This window comes from Dromaius novaehollandiae, chromosome 9, assembly GCF_036370855.1.
Source record: "Dromaius novaehollandiae isolate bDroNov1 chromosome 9, bDroNov1.hap1, whole genome shotgun sequence".
NCBI classification, from domain to species: Eukaryota; Metazoa; Chordata; class Aves; order Casuariiformes; family Dromaiidae; genus Dromaius; species Dromaius novaehollandiae.
In genome coordinates, this window is record NC_088106.1 from 6,094,495 (window position 1) to 6,108,026 (window position 13,532).

The 13,532-nt window shown below is 41.6% G+C and overlaps 1 protein-coding gene across 7 annotated transcripts in view; it reads right to left on the minus strand.

Moving 5' to 3' along the window:
• Positions 1-13,532, minus strand: part of MECOM (MDS1 and EVI1 complex locus) — a 363,383-nt gene that overhangs the window by 2,079 nt on the left and 347,772 nt on the right. For all 7 annotated transcript variants that reach the window (XM_064516591.1, XM_064516589.1, XM_064516590.1 and 4 more), the window contains 6 exons: positions 9,804-9,970; positions 8,361-8,438; positions 5,805-5,974; positions 4,500-4,644; positions 1,496-1,732; positions 489-675 (listed from right to left, as the gene is read on the minus strand). In XM_064516591.1, coding sequence (XP_064372661.1) covers positions 489-675; positions 1,496-1,732; positions 4,500-4,644; positions 5,805-5,974; positions 8,361-8,438; positions 9,804-9,970 — 984 coding nt within the window. The remainder of the gene's footprint in view (positions 1-488; positions 676-1,495; positions 1,733-4,499; positions 4,645-5,804; positions 5,975-8,360; positions 8,439-9,803; positions 9,971-13,532) is intronic.

A 13,532-nucleotide genomic window follows, 5' to 3' on the forward strand; every position in this document is an offset into this window, starting at 1 on the left:
AAGACTAAAAAAATCCTTTTTTATTTGTTCTAAAAATATGTACGAAATGCTACCCAGATGTCAGTAGCATCCAAAAGATTTATCTATTAAAAAAAAAAAAAAAAACAGCTAGAAGACTTGCTAGACTTGCTTGTATCCTTGCAAGCAGCTTCAGTCTGACCATACTGTTTGTCTGAAAGCAGAACATGACTATTTCGTATCACGGCATCTCTGCAGAGGGTAAACAGGAACACAAATAGTAAAAAAGTAGGAAAACTCTCTGATACCAGGGACCAGCTCATCCTATGATGTCTGTGTGGTGGGGCTAGCGTGGGACGCCAGTTGTTTTGGGAAAAAACAAGGTGAGGTGAGGACACACTCAGGGAACTTTATGGACGTGGAGCAGAGCCCTGCTGATGAAGCTAAAATGACCTTGCCTACCACACATCAGTAATTTAACCCTTCGGGTATTTAGTGACAACAAAATTTCAGTGGAGTTAAGCTTTTACCTGGGATTTGGATTTCCTGTACAACGGTTGTTTTAAGTCCTCTGGCAGCTGAGAAGTATTGAAAGCTGCCAATTCAGCTTCATTATACTGATTTTCTTCCATTTTCCTCATTTTGAGGCTATCTGTGAAGTGCCTTATGTGGTCCAAAGCCGAAAGTCCAGTCTTATTGTACTCATCCTCTTTATACCTACAAAAACACCACAGAGGTTATAGGGAGTTTTAATGTCAATTAAATCTGCAGTAACGGGCTCCCCAGCGAACAACAGTTACGTGACCATTCTCAGACTTTCAAACCTGCTCTAAGTTGCTGCCATTTGCATTAACTTCAAAAAAAATTGTATGTGTTGCAGTGCTGCCTGGTAGGTAGGAGGGCTGCAGTGGGATTCGGGAGACCTGCCTACTCTTAAGGACGGTCACTGTAGCTATATAACCCTCAGGCATGTTTGGGTAGTGACCAGCACCATAACCAGCTGAGGCCTTAGGGTTGATCCTCTCCGTTTCCTCTACCCCCCATCTTGTTTATTCACACATCTCAGGCAGATCCTCTTCTTTTAATTTTGTAAATCTCTTAGCACCATGGAACCATGATACCAAAGAAAAGAAATTACACTTTCTCCTCCAAGAAAGAGAGGGTAGCTAGTGGGAGCAGAGCAGAGAGCGGCCGTCTCTCTTCTGGTCTCACCACAGCCTTTCAGAAGATCGTTGTATGAGATCTAGGTAGATTTAAGGAAGAGGTAACATATCTCACACAAACATTTCCTGCCTCTCTCTGAACCTGAGCTCCCTAAGCAAACTTATTTTTCCTCTTAATGGCTACAGATTGCACGAAGAGACCGAAAATAGGGCTAGTATTGACCAAAACACAGATGCGCGTTGCTATTGTTACTGGGAAGTTAGCTACTTAGGGCCATTTCCCACAGCACAACAGATTTTGGTGTTGGCACTCTTGTATGGGTTATTGTTTGGATTTCACATATTGACTGCACCAATACTAGGAAGGAACCAACCTGCCAGGGGAAGCCTTGCAGTTCATGTCCAAAGTACTCGTTTCCTCGTAATCTTCCTCTGGAGTCCCCTCATGTATGTCACTTGTAACAGGTTCTTTGACTGCTTTCCCTGCAATTTCAGTTTCTTCATCTTCTTCGTCCATCATTACTTCATCTTCTGCCTCCTCGTCATCCAACAAATCTGAGTTCTGGCTGGCTACCATGGCTTTCTCATCCTTAAAGTGGCTGCCATTCATTCTGAAAGTACCAAAATAAAAATGCAATAATCAAAAATCAGTTATGAAAGCTCAGCACCCATGAGACAGATATGAAAAAAGATCTTCCAACAGAATAGCATAATTTCCTGACAAATCTTTATTTTATACGTTGTTTAGCTTCAGATGTTTAGGCAGTGTTGTAGAAAATTCCACTCAAAAATCAGTGGCACATTGCAGTGCAATCAGCATGTGATTTTCCTGATATCCTGGGAGCCTAAAATTACCGTTTAACAGATATGTTAGGAGGTGTGTTCAGATACCCATACCACATTTTCTCATTTTATCTCATGTTTCCAGTCATATATCTAGTCTAGGCAAAACAACTCACTGACTTTTAACAGATGCTATAGGGGCAGAGAAACTTTGCCAACCACATCTGGCATTTTCAAAAATGACATCCAATACCGTGTTCAGAGTTTTTGAGTCAAACTCACAGGCATAATTAGTTTTGCTCACAATACCATCTGTTTGGAAGCCATACTGCTCAACCCAGCTTTTAGATGACATACGTGGGCACCCAAATGAGTTCTGCTGAAGGCCTGAAAAGTTGTCTTCAACATTGTCTCCACACTCAGCCACGTTATTGACTGATTTGAAGGGCCAGAAGTAACTAAAAGAAAGGTCGCTAGCCTCATACAGTATTTTAAGTGAGAAATCTTTATTCTTATTGAATGAGTAATTACAGCAATACGCATGTGGAAAACCGTTTGGTCTATATACTATTACGACATTGTCTTTCGCTTTCAGACAACGACTTAACTACTCCCTACAGGACATTTATCAATGCCATAACATCCATGCTGAACTAGAGGCTTACATTTCATTTGATAAAGGCCTCATGCCTGCCCGATTCGGCGTATCTGTAGCAGCATAATGTCCAGGGCATTAAATGAGAGCTAAAGCTACTGGGCACTGTCGCTGCATCGATAAATCTGTGGCCAGAGGTACTGGTGGTATCAAAGGGCTGAATTCAGCGGAGCCCTACAAATGTATACTAACGGCGTAGCTGGTCCGCCGCTTTACGTAATATAGAGGCCTTGATTCATCTATTGTTCTAATTGTGTAAAAGGTCCTTACTCTTCCAGGAATACAGTTACAAAAATGGAAACTGTATTGTCTGCCCATGGTTAGCTTTAGACTCTACACGCTTCAAACTGTGCATGACAATATGGACCACAGCAAAAGCTTTCCCAAGATAAGGATGAGCCATGTTAGAAACATATTTGATGTTGAACATTTGACTTGCCGTTATAACAAATACACTTCCTTACGGAGACTGTATAAGTGGAAGCTAGTTTCTTCTAAGATGATAGCATCATTTACCTAAATACAATAAACTTTCATCTATTTTCTGAGCAAATTCCAGCTGATTATCAGAAGTTTAGCAGGGAATGATCTGTTCATATCACAGTATCAAAAAATCTGAGGCTATACTGACACTGGAAAGCTGAGGCAACCACCTCCCTCCAAGATAATCAGAGCAGTATCCCTTTATCATCTTTTATCTAAATAGACATATATAAGAAATTGTTGAGCATAGTTTTGGCTGCCAACTTGCTAGTTATGCTTGATCGAGACTGCTAGAAATGAAAGGGAGATGGACTAAAACCAAAGTAACAAAAGCCATGTGATTAAGAAAACAGATTCTCTAATTATGCTTTCAAATGCAGTAATTTGCCAGGGATAAAATATCCATCAAAAGCAGTCTGAAGTGCCAAATTTAGAAAGGAAACACTGCATAACCCAGCAACCTTTTCACTTTGCTGACTTCCTGTTGGAGGACATGTTGAGACCAGATGTGCAAAAACAAAAATCCCGAGCCCTCATTTCCAATCAAGATGGAATGAAATTTGAATATGCATGTAATCACTTAATCCAATACTTTCATGGAAATTGTGTTATGTCCGCCATTTTTATTCCCTCACAAAGACATCTGGAAATTGAGAAGACAGCGAAGTTTCTTGCTAACGGTAAGAAATTTTTGATGCGGATAATGCAATGCAAATCGGCTCAAAAAACACTAAGCCCCATACCCAGTCTCAAAGAAATATGTGTAGCCAATATGCATACCTATGTAGCAGCCTTTTTCTGCTTGGCTATATTTTTATTAGCTGAAAATATTTATAAGTGGTCTCAGTTCTGTTAGTTTTGAAGAATTGAAACCCACACGTACACTTAATTAAAAAAAGTCTCTCACAAGCTAGAGTACTGTCAGCTACCAATGTCTACCAACAGCCTCACTGACTTTTTCCTGGAAAGCATCTTTCTTGGTATTTAGTTGCTTGCAGGACAGGACTTTCAATCGTGATCTTTCATTTATTCTTAAGAATTTAACTTACATTTAAATTGTAAGGCTTTCTAATCCTTTCACATTTACCCATTAGATGTAGAATTCAGCTCTTCTGCAGCAAATACAAATCTAAGGAATTTTCTAATAGATTTAAATCAGCAATGAGAGCTGGTACACAGCAATGTTAAACCGAGAGCTTCTGATACCAGGAGAAATCCGCTGATGGCTGCAGCACCCTCCTGTTCAACCTCTGCCTCCAGGAATATGCTCGTGCGTGATGGGGAAGGAATCAACACATTTCTTTTCAGAAGATGCTTACGTGAAGACTGAAGCAACCAGGTTGCTAAAATCACTCTGGTCCAACACGGCATTAAAAGTGAAAAAACCAAGCTCAATAGCAAGCCAAACTGGAGAAGGGAGAGTGCCACCATGCGAAGGACAACCAGTCACAACTTACCTCTCCTCTGAGCTTCTGGGGGATTGATTGCTGTGGTTGCTGTTCCCAATAAAATTCCTAATTTCTGTGAAGTAAGAATCTTCCTTGTCGTCTAGGATTGCCCCTGTGCTTTCAAGTTCTGAGTGAGGTGAAGATGTTGCAGTACCTTAACAGGGTAAAATGCAGCAGATTTGTTGTTGTTCATTTACATTTTATACATTTAACCATTTAAATCAAACTGAAAAAGAAATGATGGCTAAAAAGGGTGAGGCCCCAAGAGAGCTGTCCATAATGGTCTGTCAGCTTTTGGCTGTAAAATTTGTAATTAGAAGGGAAGTATTATTATTCCATGGGCTAAGGTTGGTGTCCAGCCAAAATCACGGCTTGCATGCTGGGTGCCATTTCTATTGTTTATAATTGCTTTTGCCAAGTATATATTTCAAGATCTCTTTCCTGTTACCTTGCAACTTCAATAATGTCAGTCAATAACTGTGTTAGACCAATGACTAAACTAAGCAAATGGAACTTAATTTTAGCTCCTGATTATGTAGATTTGCTTAAAACACGGAGCAGCCATTGACATGATCACCAAACTCTATATTCATTTAGCACTTGGAGAGACCAACGACAGACATCTCTCTCTGTGCATCAGCGAAGAGGCAGCTCTGCGTTCAGTACATGCACCTGATTATTTCTAGGGGAGGAAAATGTAGACTGGAAAGACTGCAGTGCTTTTATTAAACCCTGCAGACACCTAACCCAGACCAATGACATTCACTACCTGCCACTGCCTTTGCTGCCCGCAGAAACCCGCAGCTTGCTCCTGCTGATGTTGTGAGGTGACCCGTTTGCTTGGGGGCTATGGAGGCATCAACACCGCAGTAACCAGCTCTTTTCAGGTCGTGACAGCTGGGATATTTTAGAGAGTGACAAAAAAACCTTGTAGAGCACCCCCTAAAACTCCCAAGCTAGGATTCCTATCGAGAGCCAAGTGACTGGGGAGATGGGCTGAAACCAGTTTTGCCAGGCTGTTCTCAAAACGCTATGCTTGGCTTAATTAAAACCAAAGGAAAAGACATCATCCAGTTGTATTAAGTTATGCAAGGACAGAGTTTATGCTGGGATTGTTAAAGGTCTTTAATTGTCAGCAGAGCTTATACATTTACATATTTTCCAAAAATCCGCTTATTGGAGCAGACAACGCAGGACTACTTGTGCCTATACACACTTGGTGTTCGAGGGCAGTATTGAGAGCGAAGAGGAAGCCCATGTGCAGGGGCGCTGGCTGCACGTACAGTGCGACAGAAAGGCAAAAGGGATACCTACCAGACATGTTGCCGTTCTCGTGCTTTTTTAGATGTCTGTCAAGATTGGTTTGTTGACCAAAACACCTGTCACACAAGTGACATTTGAAGGGCTTCTCTTTATTGTGGATGTTACGGACATGTCTCTGCAGGTTAGATGATATGCTAAAAGACCTGTCACAGTATTTGCATCTAAAAAAAACAAAACAGGTAGGGAGAAAGGGGTTTGTCAGTAGCTGGAAATGCAAGATCTGTCCTCAGAGACACGCAGCGCAATCAGAGTCAGTGCTCAGCTGCAGTCTCTTGGTGGCTATGCAGGCGAAGCCCTCCCTGAAATGAAGAGATATTTTGCCCAAATAGCTGAAGAGCTGTGCTCTTGGAATGGAGATGTCACTTCTACAATTGGCTTTTTTCAGCTTTAATTCACACTCATCTTTATATTTTAAATATTCATTTAGGAAGAAGCATAATATTTCAGAGTTAATTGCATCAAATTACCTAGGGTAATTGATTCCCATGTTTTTAAAACTGTTGCATGCAAAGTTGGGAAGTTTGAAAACAGTAGAGCAATAACTCTATTGTTTCATGTGCTGCCAATACAATACAATTAAACACTTCTGGAAAACACATGAAACAGATCCTTTCTAATGCTCAAATAAGGTAAAAAGGGCTATTTCTTTTCCTATTCTAAATTATACTGTGTGATTAAATCTTTTTTTGAGGAATTAGCTTGCTCGATTGCTAATCCCAGAGGAAATGTGGTTATCTTGCAAAAACCAGCAATAAACAATCCCAATCTTTAATACTGTGCCAATGTGAGTAGTTTAGTCTATCACTCTGGTACCAGAGGCATCAATTTTCATACTCTGCAGTGATTTGGAGTCCCTAAAGCCTTTACTGTATTGCTCTTTAAGCCATTACTAAGTCATACCATAACTATTCCAAATTCTCTTGTTGGCAACTAGCCAATAGTCTTCATCACTCTAGTTTTTCAATCTTCTACTTTTCCCATACTTCAAAACATGTCTCTTACACTGTCAATGATGTCAATTTTTTAGTGCTGAAATTGTCCATTATGCTACTAATCGTTCCTGGCTTTTATGCAGTGGACAAGTATAACATGGATCAAGACCTCTCCTGAATAAAATTAGATGTGAATCCCATTTCCCAAAGAGACTTCCCAAAAAACCCATATTGTTTCCTTGCAAACAATGAGCTTACTCTGCTCTTTACAGGTCATAAAATGCATAAATTTGTGCATTTGTTTTACTGGAACATGAACTGGCTTCCTTCCAGTTGATTCAAGTTCATCTTTCATTTTCAATGCAGTAAAGCTTCTACACTCATTTCTGCCTGTACGTAGCTGTCCTGGACACTAATGCCCCTTACACAGCCTTATCAAGGTAGGTCGGGGTTAATCAGGGAGAGCTCAGAAAGGATCCACATTAGGCAGGAAACAAATAAACAACAGTAACGGGAATCTTTCAGAAAGCAGTGATTCACAAAACACCCGACTTTAGGCTGCGACTAACACCACTGAGCTCTTACAAGAAGGTTTCTGTAAGGACAACGTGATCATGAGCTCTGCTGAAAATCCCTTCAACTGTGACAGCTGAAAAGTGCCAGCTCTTCTGCGAGGCAAGGACAGGCGCTGTGAAGGCACGGGGCGACTGGGGAGTGAGGGCAGCGTACGAGTACTGCTACGGCACTTATCAGCCCCCCAAATTTTACAAGCTACAACCAAAACCTTCCCCCTTCTCTGCAGCTCCACCACCGAAGAGCAGCTTGGAATACAGCTACCCCTGTTTAGACAAGCATAGAAAGGTCTGTTCAAAGCAAAGGCAAATTGCCACGTCTGCCAATGTCCCCGTAGCAGGATTCTTAGATAGTTTTACTTTCCTACAAGGAATAAAATTTTTATGGTGCGTTTAACTGGGAAAACAGCTTAGTCAGTAAGGAGCATCACATTTCTCAATCAACAGAAAAATCCATGTACCTCTCCTGACAAAAACTTGTGTAAACAAAAGAAAAATCAGATAATAAACAGCGAGCAATTCCCCTAAACACGCAAAGAGTTTCATGGACACTTATTAATCCCCACCAAACCCTGTTCAGCAGGCTTCGCCCATTTTCTAGTAGGAAACTGGAACACAATGGTGGGTAGAGTGGAGATTTCCAAAGCTATTTAAACATAATGTGTCCGCCTACATCACTGGGATTTATCTTGGTAACTCCAAAAATCTGTCTTGCAATGCTCGGATTCGCGAAAACATCGCCACAGCTAAATAAACACCAGTGAGTCACGCCGGAGCCATGGCAACATGTGCACACACCTAGACACGGCAGCGAGCGCGAGGGAGCCCAAGCACAAGCTTCCTAGCCGTGGGAACGTGCCTTTCCCAATGGCACTGGCCTTTCGTCCCAAAATTCACTGATGTCAGCCACAAAGCCATCCCTAGTGTCAATAGGCTGTTAATAAATCAGTGCTGGAGCTGACAGAGAAGGTGGCTACTGAAGACTCATGCGCTCGCTTTGCTCGCTTTATTCACGCAACCACACACACAAGGCAGGGTTATACCTATAGGGCTGCTCTCCAGTGTGCGTCCTCAGGTGACGTGTTAGGTTTGCAGATCTTGGGAAAATCTTGCCACAGTATCTGTGATGAGAAAACGGTTGATAAGATAATGCAACCTCTGCTGGCTCCATTTAGGTCTGAGCTGCACTAGATGCATAGCCCAAATTTAGTCAGTAATGCATGGTACTATTGGCATTGCTTTGGTATCATAACACTGCAGTAAAAGCACTCAGCAAATAATTCAGCAAATCAAAAGTGACTGACACATGCATAAGCTTATATGTGTGTGTGTGCATGTTTACACACGTGTGACCTTATGCACGGAATCTGAATTGCTGGCACTTACTGGCTTTTCTTGTGCATAAGCAAGTGATACATGAAAACACAAACTAGTTTTGAAGATCGCCCAAAATTTCGAAGCTCACTAAAAGCTTCTCTGTCATATTCGGATTTGGAATCATGAAACCCCATTATTAAAGCCTTGGATTTCTGGCTCGATGTAAGCAGATTTCAAATCTTTCAACTCATTCTCCGTGTCAGCAAACGTGACATCATTCTGTGCATTGAATAGGATCAGACCAGACAAGATTCAAAGACCTAATCCATCAAGGTATGTTTCTATAACAACATGTCTTGAAAGAAGGTGACATGTTTCCAGAAAGATCAGATAAAGTGATACACCAGTGTCAAATGACTGAGCATGCTGGAGATGATATAGAGACCTAAATAATGCAATTTAAAAACCATTCTCCAAAGTCGATAATATGTCACAGGAACAATAATAGCCAAAAAAAAAAAAAATTATCTTGAGCTCTACACTCTCCCTTTAAGTAAAACATTAACATTCAGCTTATAACTGGCCCAGTTCTATTAATCACATCCAGCCCATTTTTGTGTGGGGACAGAGCACGCACAACTCACTCTCAAGTGAACAAGGGTAGCGGTTGCTCCACATGAAGACTTTGGAGATTGCATGCCTTTAGTTTTAACATCCTATCTACTTTTTTTCACCATGATGTATAAGCCTTCAAAATACCCATGCAGCTAATTCTACTCTTGCTGACAAAGCCGCAATTCATTTTGGTGGCTTTTACAATAACTGTCTTCACCATATTTGAAGTCTGCACACATACGTCCTAATAATTCAGGCATGTTATCACTGATCTCTTTGGACATTAAAGGCAGAAGCCAGAGGAAAACATTTCTGCAGTATATGATCGAAAAAGTAATAATGAGAGAACACTCATTAATATGACGGTGATGAGCAAATTTGGGAAGAAATTGTTCATATAATAGTTTCAGCCTCACTTACCAAACTGGGATGACACAGGGCAAATTCTTTATTTGATAACAACAAAAAATAAAGAAGTAAAAACCGCAGACCAAAACCCTTTCCGTGTTTCACCGGCTACCGAGCTCCTGCGAGCGGGGCTGCGCTGCCCTCACCTGCAGGTGTAGCGCTCCTTGCCCTTGCGCAGCAGGTTCTCCGGCAGGGCGCTCGGAGGGGCTCGGAAGTTGAACATGGACGGCACCGACTGGATCAGCTCGCTGGCCTCTGGCTTCAGGGCGCTAAAACTCTCCAGCTTCTCAGCCATGTTTTCGATAGCCGACATCTGCAAGAGAAAACGACACAGAGCTCGTCACGGCGAACACGGCTTTGGCGTTCTTCCCTCCAGGAGAGCCCTAAATACAAACGCCATGTAGTTTTGAGACAGCAAAAAGGCAAATGGATGGTTGCTGTTCAAAAAGTTACTCTGCAAATGGGGAAAAATGGTGGCCACAATGGCCCACTTTGAATAATTCCTGTGATTTTTAGAAAAGCAGAGCCATTGCTCTGGCAAGGCCTGCACGTGGCAGAGCTTCTCTCCTAATAGCTAGCATGGAAAGCTGCTTCCATGCAAAATCTGAATTTTTTTGTGTTTGGTTTTTTATATTTTTAAGCTTCAGCTTCTATGGAAATACAGTTTATGCAGTCATGCTCTATGGGGCTGTGTGTGCACGTGTGTGGGTAAACGTGTGCACATATATGCCTCTGCTCATCCCACCTACTAAAGCCATTGGCCATTTTTAACCAAATTCAACGGAAATATAGAGATCTCAACAATTCAATTCCTACAGGTTTGGTTAAAAAAGAAAAAAAATCTTGCAGGGACAAAGATCTTATAAATACTGCAGCTGAACCAAAGGCTGCAACAAGGCAGATCCAGAGAGGCTCCGACAAGGTCCCAGCCATGTCCAGCCATTCAATCAAGTCTTCTTGCACATCAAAGACAAACGCTATGAGATAAATCCGTAAAAAACAAAGATTCTGTGCTTTTGGTGCTCTTTGTTTGTATTACCAGCTACACCCTGTTTTCCTACAATGTCTTAATATTCCTGCTCTACCTTCAGCTGCTTGCAAACCCTGTGTAAGGAAACTCCCCAACCAGAAGTGATCCAGTAAATACAATAGGAGAGTTGCAGTGAAGTCAAATCCTCTTCCCACCAAAATCAGCTGAACTTTGCCATGAGCATCAATGGGAAGAGAATTCAACTTTCATATATGCACTACAAAAAATATATATGCAGTCTAAGAAAATGCAAATCTGAAGAAGATGGTCTCACTGACACAATGAATCGCAGCAGAATGATGCATTCTAAAAACGCCGTGCTACCAAAATTCGTTCCCAGTGTACACCTTGCGGTGCTGATGATAATGAAACAAATTCTCTTCTAAATTGCATTTGGGAAAAAAAAAAAGGTTACTTAAAGTCATTTGGCTCCTGCCTACTTGGTTCATGCCCTTGTTTGAAATATTAGTTAGAATTAACTGGCAGCAGAAAGAACTGTGATCTGTCAAACTGTCTTTCTGTGGTTCACTTATCCCTAATGTGAGGTTTTTTTGCCTTGCTGTTCTGACTCCCTCATGCCCTAGGTGGTGGTGCGAGGCCTTCCCCACCCCAAGCCACAGTATTCAATACAATAATGAGCTGGCCAAAACTAGTAAAGATGCTTTGGGATGCCTCCATTTTTGATTCTTCACCATTAGGTGTCTTCAAGGACTCTACTTCTCAGGGAGCGGGCAATAAATAATTTCTGAAGATTGGTCTCCTTTCAGGTGTCTGGAATTGACCACGAAAAATTGCCCTCAAACCTCAAACGTTGTCAGTTGGAGAGTCCAAGATTGCTGCTGTATCTACCAACATGCAAGAATAACTATTTGCCTACTCATATCACCAAAAAAAACCAAAAAGTCCAAGAGCTGCACCTAAACACCACCGCGTGAGTCCTCTGAAGTACCTTGTGGACAAGGTTTACGTTAAAGCCCAGACACCTCATGCTCCTCAGCCATGCCGACACTGGACTCCAAAATATCTATTTCTTCCGAAGTGATAAGGAACAATCTGACCGTAACTCACGTCCCAGCATTTACTAACAGCTTTCTAAAAGAAAGGCAAAGCCCTGCCATGGCTCAGTCCTGGCTGGAAGGAGCAAGGCTGGCAGATTTGCCTCGCCGCCTCTCCCAGCATAGGCACGGCAAAGAGGAGAGCCCGCGCTAGCACGAGCCACCAGACTGCTTTGCAATAAGCTACGGTATTAACCAAGTGTTTGGAGGACACGTTTATGGCCTATTCTTTAAAATCTGCCAGAGACGGCTCTTTTTTTTTTTTTTTTTTTTGCTTTTAATGAAAAGAATTGCGTGTTTGTCTCCTGAAATGACTATTCACGTGCAGGTTAGCTCTGGGCTTGCATTTTTTTTCCCTTTCGCCTGCAGCCTGCCCTCTCGTTTCATGCTCAGACTCCTAATGCTGACTACAAATTGCAATGTACAGGGTACCACTGCCAATTTGCCAAATGTCTTTCATCAAACACGGTGCGAAAAAAAAAAAATCTCAGAGGGAAGTCAAGATACATTTACTTGTCAGGCAACAAATGGGAAAGCATTGCAAGGCAGTAGGGGCTGTAAGCTCTGGGCTTTGATTCATAATCACTCAGCTGCTAAAACATTCTCCACAGATGCAAGCGGACAGCACATTTGTCAATATGAAGGATTTTGACACGTACTGATCACAGGCGTGAGCTATGTAATGATGATGCTGCTGGGATAGGAGGTAATTCTATCTCAGCCGAGAGATGTCATTATCAACCTGTACAACTCGGCATTATCATATATTTATTTTTATATGGTATCATATTTGTCTTTAGATGGAATTGATCCTTAAAGCTTTTATGATAGGCTTTCCGCTGCCTTTAATTCCTTCTAATTGTTCCCTTCAAGAAATCATCCTTCTGTTCTGCAGTTGCGGAAAATAAATGGTTTGAATGAAAAATGACCTTTGGCCTTCAGGCTGATTAGCAGTGACAAGACAGTGCATGGGTTATGATAGCACATATTTATGGTGAAGAATAATAAGGGCATCAAGAAGTATAATAAATGTTTTATTTATGTATATTTAATATTCAAGTCAGTTTCATTATCTAGTGGTTTTAAATCATTTTTGGATCACCGTTTCTCATGCACATGTCTCCCTACAGTAATACATTAAAGAAACTATTTTCCCCCTTACATTTAAAATGGCTTAGTCATGCTTATTCTTTTATTATTATTTTCAGGATTTTGCAGAGGAGAAATTGAGACTGATTCTTCTCCAGTGTACACTGATGTAGGTCAGCAGTAACTGCAAAAATTCCTGCAGGATTATATCAGTCCCAAAATAAGTATGAAATCAGGATCTAATCTTAAATCCGTCATTCAGAGGAAATACAAGCACTTCCAATTATCTTAAAGTATTACTAGCTTTCCAAAAATACCTTTCTCACCATAGGAATTACTATTGTTTATTTTTTAGGACTGATCCACTTAGTTACCTGGTATGATTTCTAATTTTCAAGAATTGCACCAGCAACAAAGGGAAGCGTGTGGCCCCGAGTCTTTACGGATGGGAATTAGTCCTGTTCCACTATTGCCTGTATAATCATAGCAGCTACTATCTGCCGAAGATAGACCAAAATCAGGCCATTTTCTTAATAGTGAGGGCAACAAATTCTTTTTTTAAATGCACGGGCAGAGGAGAGGCCCTTTTCTCCGCTTCCCAGAAGGCAGCCCTGGTAGAACGGGGCTAAAAGCGCCCGCGGAGCCGTCGGGACGCTCTCCCTTAGAGCCCGAGGCTTGCTCTGGCGCAGCACCGCATCTCT